The sequence below is a fragment of the Vigna umbellata genome, chromosome 11, assembly GCF_029865625.1.
Source record: "Vigna umbellata cultivar VRB3 chromosome 11, Vumbellata_1.0, whole genome shotgun sequence".
Lineage (NCBI taxonomy): Eukaryota > Viridiplantae > Streptophyta > Magnoliopsida > Fabales > Fabaceae > Vigna > Vigna umbellata.
Window position 1 is genome coordinate 31,800,166 of NC_142175.1, and position 18,821 is coordinate 31,818,986.

At 31.6% G+C, this 18,821-nt stretch overlaps 1 protein-coding gene across 1 annotated transcript; it reads left to right on the forward strand.

Moving 5' to 3' along the window:
- The first annotated feature begins 10,728 nt into the window (after positions 1 to 10,728).
- Positions 10,729 to 16,862, forward strand: LOC124849048 (ABC transporter C family member 8-like). The gene is made up of 11 exons (XM_047326897.2): positions 10,729 to 13,031; positions 13,134 to 13,454; positions 13,546 to 13,632; positions 13,710 to 14,297; positions 14,415 to 14,579; positions 14,672 to 14,966; positions 15,059 to 15,273; positions 15,377 to 15,682; positions 15,787 to 15,850; positions 16,088 to 16,327; positions 16,413 to 16,862. Exons 1-11 carry the CDS (start codon positions 11,031 to 11,033, stop codon positions 16,517 to 16,519), a joined length of 4,389 nt encoding a protein of 1,462 aa, XP_047182853.2. The 5' UTR covers positions 10,729 to 11,030; the 3' UTR covers positions 16,520 to 16,862.
- The last annotated feature ends 1,959 nt before the right edge of the window (positions 16,863 to 18,821 follow it).

An 18,821-nucleotide genomic window follows, 5' to 3' on the forward strand; every position in this document is an offset into this window, starting at 1 on the left:
GAGCGAGAACTTATAGTAGATTATATTTCAGGTTAAAAAATTATGAAAAATATTTTATCCACTTTTAGAATAAGAGGTTTTTTAGTGGTAAATAATGTAATAAATTAAATTTAAATTTAAATTATAAAGATTAAATTACAAAATAAGGAATCAGTATGTTAACTTGACAACTCCATGAATAACAGGGAAAGAAAAATCATTGTCTGCTTGATTTTGTCTTTTGCTTTTACTAGGAAACAGAAAATGATGCAATTCTATACTTCTTTTTTGGTTTATTATTGAAGCGTGTTCCATACTCAATGCATTTCACACGATTCAAAAATTCAAATATTTTAACATCATTTCTTTTGTATTACATCATTTTTTTCCTATTTTAATTCAACTTTTCTTATTTATCACTTCTTTTGTATTACATCATTTTTTTCCTTTCTAACATTTATTTATCTTTCTAATTTGGGTAACATGCCTCCCAACTGAAAGCATGTTAAATTTTGATTAGTGGCAACAAAATTTTCAACTGGTACTTAATTTACTCTTAATTAACCATGTTTAGAAATGAATAGATCAATTTAAATATAAAGATATTTAACTACATTAATATAGCATCACTGTCTACGATATTGAAAAAAAAATCATTTTACTCTATATATTAAATTAAATATAAATTTAAAAATTAAATATATTTGTAGTTTTTAAGTATGGAGACGAAATTGAAATTCATATATATTTTAAATTTTGATACGTTTTAGTTTTAAAAGTAAATGGATTCTGATGTTAATTAATTTAGATTTATTAAATATACTAATATTTGAACCAAAACATGTTAAATAATATAAATAATTCAAATATAATTCTAAAACGTATTTAACATATATTTTTTTTTAAATTGAGTCATGAAGTTTATATCTATTTATTTTTAAAAGTAAAGATAATATTATATTGCATTATTGAGTGATGAAGTTTACATCAAAATTTAGAAACTAAAAACATAGGAAAAAAAAATTAATGGAGTGAAACATGATCATATTATTTGCAGTCCCTAATCCTATGTTTTGTATATCAAACAAGTACAAATACATGCTGATGGATTTGGCAACCATGATAAGAGTTGATTCAAAAACCAACCTCCACTTAAAGGAGTATAGAATTAAAATATGAAAGGGAAAAATGTCCTCACCAAAGTGTATATCTCACTCTCAATAATGCAATGCAATCCCCTCATGGGTGGACCACTTGTGCCACATGAAATTTCTCCCAAGTAAGGTGGACATGTTACATCCTCATATGTTCCACCTTCTGTCTGTCAAATTATGAAATCAATGCCTCACTCCCCCACCAAAGGACCTTTATTGTTACCAAAACTGCACATAACTACTTTATCTATGTCTCTATTCTCAATCTCCTTCTAAAGGAAATCTTTTATCACTATGATTTTGACACCAACATTAGCCTAATTTGCTCAAGGGAGTGCTCAAAAATTACAAAAATGTTATCAGTTTTCATTGTTAGAATTTTAAGTATGAGTATAAGTCTCACATCAGATAAAAATCAAAAAGTAATAAGATGAAAACCTATTAATTTATTGTTTTAAATTATTAGATAAAAAATTCGGTTCAAATCTCGTTGTATTTTTCAACTGAACTTGATCTTAGATTACCAACACTCATTTTTCTTTGTTAAATTTTCCCTATTCTTCTGTGTTTTCTTTTGATCCATTTCACTATTATATACTGTTACAGACTCTGTTAACAAGAAAAATTCAACTGCATCAGTAAAGTCACAAAAACATAAAATATGCTGAACAATGGCTACTGTCTCTTAACCAAATTATTGCTTCTTCCACCCTCCAGTTTTTGGTGCCATTTTGTTTTGTCTATCAGTTACACTCTTTTCCATAAAGTTTAGTTTTGTTGTTGAACTTTTAACATTCTTCGGTATGATTCTGCAAAATCAAAGGAACAGATATTTTCCACATTGGCAGACACTTTTGACTATTTGTCTGATCGGTATTGAGTAACTGTTTTAGGTTAGTTTAGTCTTGAGAATTCATCTGAAAAAATCTCATGACTTAAGAACACTTACAGAGACTAGTTATCTATGAAATTCTTGCATTGATGTGGAGAGCTTCTTCGTGTGTTCTTCTAAACATATCCCACAATATTGGCACCTTTGATTTTAATAACACTAGTATACCAATATCAACACCCAATTACGAAAAGGATTTTATTTCTTGCACCCCACAAATTCTTATAGCACCCCTAAATTTTTAAAATGATTATTTTCTCCCTTGAAAAAGTGACTTTCAGATTATATGTTTAGGAAACTTTTCAAGACAAGCTTTTTCAAAATAAGATTTCTGAAATAAAATTTTAAAAACAATATTTTTAGTACAAAATTTTGGAATCGTATGATATGTATTTAGGAATAAGCTTTTAGGAACTAACTTTTCAGAGCATATATAATGTCTTTCAAAACACTTTTACATTGAGATGTATTTTGGAAAGAAGTGTTTTCTACGTATAAAATATGTTTCAGAAAAGATTTTCCAAAACATAAAATGTGTTTTGTATTTTTTATGCTGGAATTAATACCTTATAGTCACAATAATACTGGTCTCGTTTTAAGATGATACGATGAAAAATACAATCAAATACGTCTCAAGTGTCTCCATTTTAACGTGTTTAGCTCACATGTTACGTGTATGTGATTATCATTAGACAGCCCAACTAGTCTATAACTTAGTATAATAAAATCAAACACCGACTCAAAATAAGGTAACTTTGTCATTAGACCAAACCTAGACCCATGTACATAAGAATCTACCAAAGTAATAAAATATATTATAATTTGCACATCGAAATATATTATTTATGTTTTCATTAATTACATATTTAATATTTTGACTATGTAAACATAACTTCTATTCATCTCATGGAGAACAAGTATTGAATAGGAAGGAAGAACACTTTAGAGTTGAAGTCTTTACCATGTATCTTTTCGACTATTAAAAACATGTTGAAAAGAGTGTTCTAAAATATATGAAATATGTTTAGGAAAGAATTTTATTCTTTTAGTATTTTCTCACGTAGTTTTCTGTTCTTTTTCTTCCTCTGCAACGAAAGTAACCGATAGAGCAATATAACAGCAACAATAATAAAAGTGATATGATGCAGTAATGGAGGGTATTTGTGTATTTTTCTATTGATATGGTGCAAGAAGTAATAGCAAGAAAAAAGGGTTGCGAAGAATTGGGCCCAACTTTAGTTGAATGGGCTCTAAGAAAGTGACATTGAAAACTCTTTGGCACTGTACATTTTCTAACACATGACTGCTTGAAAATCAGAGTTTTGTGAGTTTCATAAAATGAAAAGTGTTCCGAAGAAAATTCACACACTTCTTAACAATTTATATCATGTTTCATAAATTACTCTTTTAGAGTCATCGAGACTCAATGAGTGAAACGTTTTAAGTTTATAAATAAAATACTTCTGAAAAAAAGTGATTCTTGAAAAAACATAAATTATTTAAGTTGTGACAATTATGAAAACTATCATTTGTTATTTCAATAAGTGCATCTTTTTGTGTCTTTGAAAATAGTTTCTACATTAGCTTGTTTTTAGTTATTTTTTTTTTAAAATTAAACAACCATCTGAAAATTATAATAAACATTTTTTTTATTCAATTACAAAAAAACTCATTGAAAATATCCTAATTTTTTTACTTAATGTGTGCTATTTTCTCTCTCTCAAATTCTCATAAGATGGAGAATCAATTTATCTAATTAATGTATAGGGTTTCTTATACATTGACTATAAAATTCTCAAGTAATCAAGAGAGTTTTAGAAAAAAAAAAATAATAATATGACAGACAAATTGAAAACACTCTTAAAAAAATCTTATATAGAGAGGTGAAAAGAGTTTAGTAAGAAGAAAAATGAAGTGATCGAGTTACACATATGGCACCCACATGGATTTGTTTGAAACATTTTGCAATTTTCTTGCTCATGTTGCCACTCTTTTGTTTTTTTGTTTTGTTCTTTTTTCATGTTGGAAAGGAACACTTAACTAATGAGAAGGATAGAAGAAAAAAAGCCTATCCAGAGGAGCCATGTGCCTAGAGGCTAGGGTTGGTGTATTAGGGTTAGGGTGTTATGGAGTGAGATAATGAGTTTATCGAAGGTTTGAGAGTTTTTATTTTATATAATTAATTATTAATTATTAATTTTATTTTTAATGTTTAATTATTTCGAAATCTTGTATGTTTTATATACACAGAAAATTCGTATTCGTAGGTAAATTTCTTTGACATTACCGACAAATATGTCTATAATTTAATTTTTAATATTTGTAGATAAAATTCGTATGTATAAATCATTTACCAATCAAAATTCGTATGTAATAATCTGTAAATAAATTATATTTTTCTTACAGTAATTAGAGTACAACAAACACAAAAGTTGATAAAAACCATATACAAGAGAAAGAACAATTGGTCTCAATTTATCTTATTAGATAAATTGATCAAATAATCTTGTAGAATTAAGAGAGATCCTACAATTTTTGACATTTAAAAAGATGAGTGGCTGGTGAAATATTTTAGAACAAGAAAAACTTAAAAAATATTCTAAAAAAAATTATTTAAATAATAAAACTAATTTATAAAAATTATATTTATATTTTAAATTTTTAATAAGAAGTTTCATAAGTTTAATCGCAATTTTACAGACAATGCATTTCTTTCTTAAATATAAAGATATAATAAACAATTAATCTTTCATGTTATACGTTAAATAAAAATAAAAAATAATAAACATTGACAATAAAGTGTGTAATGGGTTATGTAATAGTTGGATTTTGATTAGAAAGTTGGTAAACTTTTCACTAATTTTTGTTTGTTTTCAGAGCTAAGACAATTTTTATAATTTATATTAATATCCATCATTTCTTTATTTCAAATTATTGTACATTAACTCAATACTAAAAAAGTTTCAAAATGACTTCTTTACGAGATTTTTAATAAAGTATTGATTTTTAATTTTCTTTTCAATATTTATTTCGAGATTGTATATATTTAAATTAAACAACACTGTTGTATTTATTGTCAAAATAAAATTATCCAAATAAATAATATATTTTTAATTCCCCTGCAGAAACTATAATTTATCATTATTTGACTGAGAAAGTAAAAGTTCTTTTTTCCATAACCATTATCTTGTATAATTATTCTGTCTATATATAGCTGAATGAGACAATGCAATACATTCTTCAACAATTGTTTTTCAAAGATACTTTTCCAACTTTTAATCTCACCTACTTCCATTCACAAGGGAATGCATGGGATATAATAATTATCAAAATTTGTTACTATGCGTATGGAATTTTTCTCTGTGGAATTTTTCTTTGTGGAATTTTTCTTTGTGGAAATTTTCTTTGTGGAAATTTTCTTTGAAAAATCTTCCGTAGATAAATTGACACCTTTTATCATTTTAAGAATTGGTGGATTGACATGCTACATGACAGCAATTATGTGGTGTAGCTATCTTGGATGAATTGAATACTGAATAAAGAGCTGTCATATTATGTTTTTTATTTTGATTTCTACTGCAACTTTATAATGTATTTTATGCATGACTTAATTAATTGGGTCTATAACTTGTTAAAATGTTAATTAATATGACATTGTTATATTAGTAATAATGTTTATATTTGTTTAAATAAATATAGATGGAAGAATAATTATATTTGTCTTATTTGGAACGTGGATGATATAGTTGGTGTAGATTTTAATATAGACGCAAACTTATATTGAAAATTCCAAATAACCATTGCAATGGTTGCACAGATAATGTTATACATTGTTAAACATGTCTTAAATATATTGAACATGTGTTTGAGTGCATCAAGTAGTGTTAGTGATTTCGTAGCAGACAAAGATCGTCATAGGGACCAGTTAATGTTCTACCTTGTGTATATTAATCGGTGTCGAGACATTATTCAGATGAGTTAAGAGGCATTTATTAATCTTTGTGAAAGTCTAAGAACAATTAGCTTAGTTAAGGACACAATTCGATCAATAGTGGAGGAACAAGTAGTTAAATTTCTTCATATAATTGGTCATAACATTAAGATTCAAAGTGTGACATTTTTCTTCCATCAATCTAGGTTAACCATTAGGAAACACTTTCACAATGTGTTGGATACTATTATAAGTCTAGAATCTGAATTTTTAATTCAACCCCAAAGAAATGAGGTACATCCATATGTCCTGAACAATAATCGATTTTACCCATACTTTAAGGTACTGATTTTAACACTTATTAAGATGTAATTTTATCAAAGTTCATTAATGTTATTAAGTTTTTTCATGAGTTCTTATTTCTATGACTAGGATTGTTTAGGGTCATAGATAGAACTTATGTTCGAGTAAGGGTTCCAAAATCAAATGCTCTCAGATTTCGATATGATTGGCCAACTCAAAATGTATTTGTTACGTGTGATTTCAATATGATTTCCACGTACGTTCTAGCTGGTTGGGAAGGTATAACATCTGATTCAATAATTTTAAAGAATGCTCTTGCTCGAGATGATCCGTTAGTTATCTGTGAAGGTCAATGTGTTCATTGCAGTCTTAATTGTTTTGGTTATTAGTGACTAAATACCATTATATGTACAATAGTAGGAAAGTATTATCTTGACGACACTGAATTTATGTTGAAAGGAACAATTATGACTTCATATAGAGGCGCCAAATATCACCTTAAGGAATTTACACGTAGAGGACTACATAATCCACGCGAACTCTTTAACCACTGTCATTCATCCTTGAGAAATGTCATTGAAAGGACATTTGATGTGTTGAAAAAAAAGGTTCCCTATCATTACTAGTGGCACTGAACACATTATGGTTTGGATACAATGACAAACATTATATTAGCTTGTTGTATCCTGCATAACTTCCTTTGTGGCGTGGATAACGATGACTCATTACTTGATGAAGTTGATAATGAACTAAATGAAAGGGAAGACCATATAACATCATCTCAAGTTCGTGAAGAAGATTATAGGCTTGGTAGTAGTATTAGGGATTTCATAGGAGATGAGATGTGGCGACATTATCAAAACTCGTATTACTTGCAATTGATTGGGTTGTTTGACTATGAAATAGGTTTAAATTTAACTTGTTAAGGTTTTGTTTATGAAATATGTTTAAAATGAATAGGGGTAAGGCAATCGCGACCAAGTCGTTTGGTGGGATAAGGGAGTTCATCAAATGGATCGAGGATATGGATGCATGACTCCTTAATGCCATGCTCAATGAATCACATTTAGGGAATAAGGTTGACAATAGCTGGACAACCTAAGCTTATAATAATATTGTTGATAATCTTCATTCATATGGGTATGTTGTTATTACTAAAAACAATGTCAAAAATAGACAAAAGGTTTTGAAAGCCAAGTGGCGTAAGGTGCATGACCTCTTTAGGTCACTGAGTGGATTTGCATAGAATGGAACATCAATGAGATTTGAAGGAGAGGAAGAAGTTTGGGATGACCATATTAAGGTATTAATTACATATGTTCAAAATTGGATTTCTTATACCAAATGTTAACAATTTATTAAATTATTAATCATTTCTGCATTATATTTTAGGCAAGGCCATCTATGGCTAAGTGGAGGATTACTACCATTAGATACTATGACCTAATGGTGGAGCTTTGGGCCGTTGATCGTGCTAGTAGGAGTGGAGTTTGGACCGCTTGACAGGTATGTCGAATTCGGCAAGAGGCTCATATACAAGTTGATCTTAACGAGCACATGGAATACATTCCTGAAGAGCATGTCTTTTCAGGGTTTATAGTCCTAACTCCACCACCCCTTCCAACTATGGACGAGTACAGTCCAGGGGCAACTCATTTTGTGCCTTCCGCCCATCTAGAGGCATGTCATCCTCACGTGGTTCAAAGAGAAAAGCACTAATGGTGGATCAAATGGACTCCCAATTTGATAAGTTGACAACCAAGCTCGATGGCTTCATGAACGTAATGGGATCCAACAATGTTCATTTTGAGAAAATATCAAACATGGCTGAGCGACAGGTTATTGTCATGGAGAAGCAAAATAAAATCTTGCATCGTACTCTTACTTTCCAATACACGGAGGGCGACATATGGAAAATGTTGACTACAATGAACATATAAGACGAAACACTTAAGGAGTAATGTTATGATTTCCTCTGTGCAAATCATGCATGCATAAAATAGTTAATTAAACTGCCCCCACATCGTAGATGGAATAAGTTGTGTAACATGATGGTGGATGGTAATTGAGTCCGTCTATGTGTTTAATAATCTTAGGTTTTTTATTTGTATAATAGTCTTAGGTGCATTTCTATTGTAACATTTTATCTCATCCTTGTATTGTAATATCATATTGTTGTTATTAATATTGTCCAATGTTGTGTTAATGCTTATTACATTTTGTTACTTCAATTGTTACTATTAATATTAAATTATCCTTATGACATTTGTTGTGTTAATTGTTTTGTTATGTTCAAGTTATTGCTTAATGACATCATCATCATAAAAAAAGACACAAAAAATTCGTAAGGGAAAAGAACCGACAACTGAGACAAACACTCTTACATATACAAGGCCATCTATTGAAGAAGTATTACATCAATGTTGTTTCTTTAGTGATATCCATCAGATGGAACATTACGCTATTGATTTTTATACAAGAAATTTTTGTGATTCCAAAAATTATGAATTTTGAATAATTTAGGACTTCAAACCTATATTTTCATCATCACCTTGTCTTTCAAGGAGTATAAGATTTTGCGAGATTGGAGTGATCCTTCTATTCGGATTTGATCAAAGTCTTCTATTCAAATATAAGAATCTCAGCAATGAATATCTTCAGAGTGAGGTGAACAAGAAAAGAATTAAATTTAAACCAACCGATTGGTTCAATGTTGCTCATCTCAAGTACGAGGGTCAGAAATTGTCTTTCGCAAATATACCAAGTGACTTTCACTATGATCGCGAAATGACATTGGCTATTATGGTCAGACCAGAAATGTAGGGTCAAGTCTTAATATTGTTGGTTGTTTGAATATTAATGATAGTCTTATGCATTATGTTATTGTGCATATATTGACTCCGCGAGCTGGAAATTTCGCAAAATTGTTGCAAGAAGTTATCTTTATGTTATGGGTGCTTAAAAATAATATATCTATCAATTAACCTCATCATATCATGTAACATATGCTTAAATGCAAGGTTAGTGATATACCTCTACCATACAATGGAGTACATTTGACATCGATGCCAATACTCAAATTGAGACCAAACAACATTTTTCTACTAATTCTTTGAAGCGGTTGAATATTGTTAATGTCAATGGAGTTTGGCAGAACGACGTCGGTGATGATGAAGAGGAAGAACAACCACATCATCAAAGTCCTCAACATGACGACCCTGTACAACATCCTTTATATCCTTTAAATCCTCATATAATGACTTAAATGTGGGAGGGAATACAAGACTTACAACACAAAATGCAAGATATAAAACAAATGTAGGGGCATGTTCGGCGTATTGAAGATAACTTGGCCAACTTATCCTTGGACATGAACTGACAATTCGCTAACCTCAATCATAATGTTAACTTAATTATGCACCATTTAGATGATTAAGTTCTATAATATTCGATGACTATATTAGATGACATTATGAATTTTCTTTATTATATTACATTAATTTATGTTTTTGATTTGTTACATTAGATAAACTTCAATTCTATTTGTTTACACAACAATTGTCATACTTTTATTTATTGTGAATGTCACCTTAATGAACTTCATTTCAGATGGGTTCTCGAATAATTGATGAATTAGAAAAAGCAAATACTAAAACAAAAAGACTATGTGTCATTGTTCAATGACACTCTACAAGCCATGGTGTGTCGAAATGCGCTGCCAACAACCACAACTCATTCATCTAATAATCATACTTCAAAAGAAATTGGTAATATATATGGACTATGAACATTCAAGACGATAACTTATTCAAAGGGTGCTTCGAGTTTCTAACTTCACATCCATCTCATAAGAAGTCTAATAGGAATGTTAATACAATATCGTTTGAATAGGTTGTTTACATACCTAATCGAAGGAACTTCATTATAAAATATGATAAATATAGTTGTACCTTGTTATGTTTGGACATTTTTTATGTCATGTAATATTGAAACTTCAATTAAATATTTGTTTCATCATGAGTATTCAATTTTACTTCAATAACAAAAAAATCATACTACTTGGCAGTAAATTACAATCACAAAATATTATATTTTAAAAATAATTATTTCACTTTACTTAAATACAATTTTTTTACATTGTAAAAATTAATTTTTATTTTTTTCTTCTTATAATAATTTTTACAATTATATATATTATTAACCATTATCATTTTATATTACTTTTACTAAAAGACATTTTGATAATCATTAATTTCTATCAATTAAACCATATTTTTATCTGTCACAACCATAAAATATTACACTAATTTTCACAAACTTCAAATCTCCTCAAATCCATTCACTCCCTCTCCTTCAAATCCCTCTTTTATAAGTGAATTCACCCTTTATAATTGAAGTGCAATGTTTACCATGCTCCGAAAAGATACAAATATCTACCACTCGAATCCAATCTCCAAATTTTTTGAAGTGCAATGTTGGGCAAGCTCCAACCACTCAAATCAAACGTGAAAGTGTTTTTCTTTGGAAGGGTCTGTACAAGAAGGTGCACACTGATTATGTCAATTCCCTTTTCAGTACATGTATCCAAAATTTCTTTCTTCTCTGCACCATTGATGCCACACAACAACACTAAGTTCTTTGAAGGAGATTGTGGAAGCTTCCTTTTCACGCAAATGATGTCTTTTGTCTAGTTCTTTGACCTGTTCATTTGCATGAAGAGCTTCTTCTAAAGTTTCCCATTGCTTCGTCTAAAAGTCTTGATCATTCTTTGATGATGATGATGATGGAGATTTTTACTGGATACGCTGATGATTTCTCATGGATTTGTCTGAAGCATTTTGAGTTCACTTCTTTCTGTTCACAAAGGAGCACAATAGACACTATAAATCTAATTTTCCTCTGTGTCTTCTACGCTTCCACCATTGTCACTTTAATCAGAAGAAATTTTATAAATGGAAGTCATACCAAAACCAGGTTTTTCCTTTTTGTCTCTATCTGTTGTGCGATCACTAGCGTTGTGTTTTACAGTATTGCCCTGTGGAGTCTCATAGCCAAAACTGGGAACTCCATGGCTAACCACCTCGGCTGGTTAGCATGCGTTGTACGAGGATTTGTTTGGACTTCTTTAGCAGTTTCTTTGCTTGTTCAGGGACACAAATGGATCAAAATTCTAAACTCTGTCTGGTGGGCATGTTCCTTTGCACTAGTTTCGGCTCTCCACATTGAAATTCTGTTTAGAAAGCATGGAATAGAAATTTTCGATGTCCTACTATGGCTCTTACACACGCTTCTTCTCTTCTGTGCCTTCCAAAACCTTGGTTGCTTTGTCATTCAAAATGTGCCAAAAGGTTTATCTGAACCGTTGTTAGCTCGGGAAGTTGACACAGAAGAAACAGGACTAGGTCGTGCTTCCTTTCTGAGCAAGTTGACTTTCTCTTGGGCTAACTCCTTACTCAGTTTGGGTTACTCAAAGCCACTATCTCTTGAAGACATCCCTTCCATTCTTTCTGAAGATAAGGCACACCTGTCCCACCAAAACTTCATGCATGCATGGCAATCCCTTGCGAGGGAGACAAGCAAGAACAACACCAAGAACTTGGTGTTTTGGTCCATTGTTAGAACTCACTTAAAAGAGAACATGCTAATATCTGTTTACGCATTGCTCAGAACCATTGCTGTGACTTTTTCTCCTTTAATACTCTATGCTTTTGTCAACTTTTCAAATAGTAGGGATTCCGGGGAGACAGATCTCAGAGAAGGTCTTACCATAGTGGGTTTTCTTATTCTCTCCAAAGTGGTTGATTCTGTGTCACAGAGACACTGGTTTTTTTGTACCAGGAGGTCGGGGTTGAAGATGAGATCAGCTCTGATGGTTGCAGTGTATGAAAAACAACTAAAGCTTTCAAACTCAGCAAGGACAAGACACTCGACAGGTGAAATTGTGAATTACATTGCTGTTGATGCGTATCGCATGGGAGAATTTCCATGGTGGTTTCATCTAACATGGGCATGTACATTGCATCTTCTTCTATCTATCAGTATCCTGTATGGAGTTGTGGGAGTAGGTGCACTTCCTGGTTTAATTCCTCTTCTTATATGTGGACTTCTCAATGTACCATTTGCCAAGATCCTACAAAAGTGCATGGCACAGTTCATGATTTCACAGGATGAGCGTCTGAGAGCAACTACAGAAATTCTAAATAGCATGAAAATCATCAAGTTACAGTCCTGGGAAGACAAATTCAAGAGTTTGGTTGAGAACCTACGTGGGAAAGAGTTCATTTGGCTATCTAAGGCACAGATGTTGAAAGCTTATGGATCACTTGTATATTGGATGTCTCCTACCATCGTTTCTGCTGTTGTTTTCCTCGGTTGTGCTGTTTTCAATAGTGCTCCATTAAATGCCGGGACCATATTTACAGTTCTTGCAACGTTGAGGAACTTGGGAGAACCTGTTCGAATGATTCCGGAGGCTCTATCTGTTTTGATCCAAGTTAAGGTATCTTTTGATCGTCTCAATACCTTTTTGTTTGACGAAGAACTAGATACCAGTGCTGGTAACAAAAGCTATAAAAACCGAAGTTCAATTAATGCGGTAGAAATCCAAGCTGGCAACTTCATTTGGGACCATGAATCAGTGAGGCCAACTTTAAGAGATGTGAATTTAGAAATCAAATGGGGACAGAAAGTTGCAGTTTGTGGGCCAGTTGGAGCTGGAAAATCATCTCTTTTGTATGCAATATTAGGAGAGATTTCCAAGATATCAGGAACTGTGAGTTAAGCAAAACAAGTTTAGCTTTATGTTCTCATGTCATTCATGCTGTTATTTTTTGTATTTAATTGTCTTATGAAATTTCTGAATGATGGAAAATAGGTCAATGTGTTTGGAAACATAGCATATGTTTCTCAAACTTCTTGGATACAGAGTGGGACGGTTCGAGAGAATATACTCTTCGGCAAGCCAATGGAGAAAACAAGATACGAGAGTGCCATTAGAGTCTGTGCCTTGGATAAGGATATCAATGATTTTAGCCATGGTGATCTTACAGAAATAGGTCAGCGAGGGATTAACATGAGTGGAGGACAAAAGCAAAGGATTCAACTAGCTCGTGCTGTCTACAATGATGCTGACATTTATCTCCTCGATGATCCTTTCAGTGCAGTTGATGCTCACACTGCTGCTATCCTTTTCAAAGTAAGAAACTATCACTATTAGATTCTTAACTTCAGTGGAACTGTTTTTTCCACTTCACTGAATCAAACCACTTGCATTTATATGGTTACAGGACTGCGTAATGACGGCTCTAAGAGAAAAAACAGTCATTCTAGTGACACATCAAGTGGAGTTTCTCTCAGAAGTTGATACAATCCTGGTAAAGTACATCATTTGGATGCCTATTACATTACATTTGTGTATAATTAACTCCATATTTTTTGACTCAAATTCTAGGTAATGGAAGGTGGAAAAGTTACTGAATCAGGAAAGTATGAGAATCTCTTAACAACTGGGACTGCCTTTGAACAACTTGTGAGCGCTCACAAGGAAGCAATTACAGAGTTGGATCAGAATAATGAGAACCGAATTCATAGAGAAGAGTCTCAAGGTGTTTATAAATACCAAAGTGAGGGGGAGATTTCTACGGAGGGTCAACTTGGGATGCAACTTACACAAGAAGAAGAAAAAGAGATTGGTGATGTCGGCTTCAAGACATTCTGGGATTATATTTCCTTTTCCAGGGGTTCATTGATGCTGTTTTATATAGTTTTGGCACAATGTGCTTTTGTTGCTTTGCAAACTGCATCAACGGTTTGGCTTGCTTTAGCCATTGATATTCCAAAAATAACTAGTGCCATCTTGATTGGGGTGTACGCATTAATTTCATTTTCTGGTGCTGCGTTTACATATATAAGGTCTCTCTTGACCTCTTACCTTGGATTAAATGCTTCCAAAGCTCTCTTCACAAGTTTCAATACTGCTATCTTCAATGCTCCTATGCTCTTCTTTGACTCAACCCCCATAGGAAGGATTTTAACAAGAGTAAGATCAAGATTTCATTTCCCAATGAAAAAAAAAATCTAAACAATTTCCCTGTGTTTGATCATTATTAACATTTACTCATATTCAAAATTTTGATCCACTTTTTCTCTCTTGCAGGCTTCATCAGATTTAAGTATTTTGGATTTTGACATACCTTATTCGATCACCTTTGTAACATGTATACCAATTGAAATTTTGGTGATTATTGGTCTAATGGTTTTAGTAACATGGCCAGTTCTCATTGCTGCCATTCCAGCAATAGTTGCGTCAAAATATGTTCAGGTTTAGCCACTTTAAAAAAAAATTAGTTTTTTATTTCTCGTCCCCTGCTTAACTCACAGCTAAATTTTTCCAAATCTTCTCCTCCATGAAAGGAATATTATCAAGCCTCGTCAAGGGAATTAATGAGGATCAATGGAACCACGAAAGCTCCTGTGATGAATTTTGCAGCTGAAACATCACTTGGTGTTGTTACTGTGAGAGCATTCGATATGGTAGAAAGATTTTTTAAAAACTACTTAAAGCTTGTAGACACAGACGCAACACTGTTTTTTCATTCTAATGTGGCCACGGAATGGTTACTTTTGAGGATTGAAGCACTTCAAAATTTGACAGTCATCACTTCCGCTTTGCTACTTGTTCTATTTCCTCAGGGATACGTGTCCTCAGGTAATATTACTTCACAGGTTAGTCAGCAAGATAAAGCTTTTGCATGTTATTAACAGGCTTTTAACTGTTCAAAATTTTCTTGGATTATGCAGGTCTTGTGGGACTATCTCTCTCTTACGCATTATCCTTGACGTCATCATATAGATTTTGGACTCGAATGCATTGCAACTTTTTAAACTATCTTATCTCTGTTGAAAGAATCAAGCAATTCATTCACCTACCATCAGAACCTCCTGCTATTTTGAAGGACCACCAACCTCCATCTTCATGGCCATCCAAAGGCAGGATTGACCTTCAAGCCTTAGAAGTAAACTTTCATCCTTGTATTTCATTCTTTTTTCTTTATTTTAATACTGTCAAATGGATAAATCTTCTTCTTTGTGATGGCTATTTTCCTTCGCTGGTCTCAGATTAGATACCGTCCGAATGCTCCATTAGTGCTTAAGGGTATCACTTGCACGTTTAGAGAAGGGAGTAGAGTGGGAGTTGTAGGAAGAACCGGAAGTGGAAAGAGTACACTCATAAGTGCTTTGTTTCGCTTAGTTGAGCCAGCAAGCGGTGACATTCTCATAGATGGGATTAACATATGCTCAATGGGGTTGAAGGATTTGAGAATGAAACTAAGCATCATCCCTCAGGAACCAACTCTTTTCAAGGGCAGCATCAGAACCAACTTGGACCCTTTAGGCCTGTATTCAGATGATGAGATATGGAAGGTAAACGGACTAGTTCTGCTGTTAAAAATTGTTTTTTTAACACCTTTATGTTTTGCTTGAGCTTGTACTAAACAAGTGTTTGATTATGTTTAATTTGTACATAGGCTTTAGAGAAATGTCAGCTTAAGGAAACTATCAGCCATCTTCCAAATCTCTTAGACTCTCTGGGTGAGTAAACTTCACATACTTACTTAGAACCACAGATGTGTTGTGGGAATTTTCTGGCCAATTCTCTCAGCAGCCTTTGGCAAAAATCTATTGCAGCTTTACTCTTTTCAGGTTTAAAATCATGAGGCATAACATTTGAACTTGCAAGTTGTTTTTCCAAAATAAAAGTCTTTGATTCATAAACTAAGATTTTGGAAGAAATTAGGCATTGAAGTCTGATTGAGAATGGTTATACAGTGAGTGATGAAGGTGGAAATTGGAGCTTGGGACAACGTCAACTGTTTTGTCTTGGAAGAGTACTGCTTAAGAGGAACAGAGTTCTTGTTCTGGATGAAGCCACTGCCTCCATTGACTCTGCCACAGATGCAATTCTACAAAGAATTATCAGAAAAGAGTTTGAAGCATGCACAGTTATTACAGTGGCTCACAGGGTTCCCACTGTTATAGACAGTGATATGGTTATGGTCCTCTCCTATGGTATCTTCTTTCATTCTTTTTTCCTCCTTTTTCTATACACTGCTTACTCAGTTAGTTGTCTGATATATTTTGTATGGTTTCGTAGGGAAAATGGTGGAATATGATGAGCCTTCGAGACTAATGGACACCAACTCTTCATTCTCTAAGCTGGTAGCTGAATATTGGGCCAGCTGCAGCAAGAATTCCTCCTAAAATCTTTGTTTGCAGCAACATTAAAATAAAAGACAGACCGATCTTAGGTGTGTTTAGTTTGCAGGTTTCTTTTCATTTTCAGAGTATAAAGCATAGTGCATGAGGAGTGTGGTAAGATTATTGCCTAAGAAAGGTATCTTGCATGGAGAGAATAATGGGCTTGTGAACTGGTCTTAAGACCTTAGAACTTGTTGGTCATCTATAAGGTAAGAGAAGCTAGATACTTTGATTTTAATTGATAGACAAGTTTTAATTACTAATTGTAGGCTTGTATGGTAGTTGAATTCTGAAATTGAATTATTTGATGAAACTTAATCTATTGAGTTAAGATTAGGAAGTTGAATCAACTTTAGTGATAAGATGATTTAATTCTTGCTATGTTTAATTCGTGGGACAAGGTTAGAGTCAGAGAGCTACTAACTTGGTTGTCGTTGGACTGGATATTCTCGTTGCGCAAAACCAAAGTCAGAGGATTCACTGACTTAACCTCTGTTGGGCGATAATATGATCCGTGGGTGAGCTCAAAGTCAGAGAGTTATTAACCTCACTGGTCAAGAATATTCTGTTGACTTGATAGTGGTTGGACGAAAAAAGTCCCATTGGATGACTTTTGTGATATTTAAGCCTTTAAGATTTAGAGATAATCTTGCTGAGCAACCCTATCTAATTGTTAGACGAGTATACTTTTAAGTACTGCTTGTTGAGCAAACTAACAAAGTCTAACACTACTTATCCTATGTATTTTTCAGGTTATGTTGTTTAAAGGTTGTATTGTGAAAAATAATTAATGTGATAACTAGTTTGTAATGAGTATTCTAATATTTAAAATTATTTTAATAAAAAAATAATAATCCATTAGTTTTATTTAAATTATGATATGATACCTTGTCTTCGTCGTTTTGACTTCATTAGAACCAAGTAACTCATCACCATTAAACACTCCATTTGTGAAATATAAAGAAATGGTTTTATAAACAATTAATCATTCATGTTGTTCTTTCAAAAGAGAAATAAATTAAATAAAAATAATAAATAATAAACATTTACAATAAAGTGTATAATGGGTCATCTAATTGTTGTATTCTAATTAGAAAATTGGTCAACTTTTCACTAATTTTTGTTTATTTGCATAGGTAAGACAATTTTTATATTTTATATTAAGATCCATCATTTATTTATTTCCAAATTATTTTACATTAATTCAGTACTAAAAAAAGTTTCAAAATGATTTCTTGACGAGATTTTTAAAGAAGTATTGATTTTTAATTTTCTTTTCAATATCTATTTAGAGATTGTATATATTGAAATTAAACAACAATACTGTATTTAATGTCAAAATAAAATTATCCAAATAAATAATATATTTTTAATTCCCTTGCAGAAACTATAATTTATCATCATTTGAGTGAGAGTGTAAAAGTTCTTTTTTTCCATAACAATTAGCCTTAATAATTATTCTTTCTATATATAGCCGAATGAGACGATGCAGCACATTCTTAAACAATTGCTTTTTCAGAAATACTTTTCCAACGTTCTAATCTCACCTACTTCCATTCACAAGGGAATTCATGATCATATAATAACTATTAAAATCTTTGCAAAATCTTCCGTATATAAATTGACAAAGCTTTTATCATTTTAAAAATTGGTGGATTGACATATTACAATGAAAACATGACAGCAATGATGTGATGTAGATATCTTGGATGAGATGGATACTGCATGAGAAGCTGTCATATTATGTTTTTTTATTTTGATTTCTTCTCCAACTTTATAATGTATTGGTTTAAGCATTCCAGCGTTTAAAAATTACAAATTTTAATAAAAGTATTTTAAAAATTGGCTGAATGTAATTCAATTTTATTAATAATTAATTAATATGAATTATAAAACTATATAAACTTTACTTACTTCAACTTTTTTTATTGGATTGAATAATAATTTTGTCTAAATTTTATTAACCAATCATTTACATGTATACAAAATCTCACTACAAAACTAAAAGTTAAATAGTTTTATTTACAGAATTTTTTCTAATTTGTTAAAATTATATAATAAAAATTTCCATTTTAATAAAAGTATTTGTATAAATTTTATGTATAAATAAAATTTTGTTTTAATTTGGAGAATGAATAAATTATTTAATTTTAAAAAGTTAGAATTGAAACAAAATAAAAATACAGATAACAAATTGATATCAATACAATAACACGTCACAGTGATATGTAACATTGTTATTGTCATTGTCACGTGACAATATCATTTTGACATGTAACAAAAATTTATTTAATTTTAAAAATAT

Bases quoted from the DNA above. Each gene is read 5' to 3' on its own strand.
- LOC124849048 (XM_047326897.2), top strand. From the start codon at position 11,031: ATGATGATGATGATGGAGATTTTTACTGGATACGCTGATGATTTCTCA. The intron at 13,032-13,133 runs GTGAGTTAAGCA...GATGGAAAATAG, and splicing joins TTTCCAAGATATCAGGAACT to GTCAATGTGTTTGGAAACAT. The intron at 14,967-15,058 runs GTAATATTACTT...TGGATTATGCAG, and splicing joins TCAGGGATACGTGTCCTCAG to GTCTTGTGGGACTATCTCTC.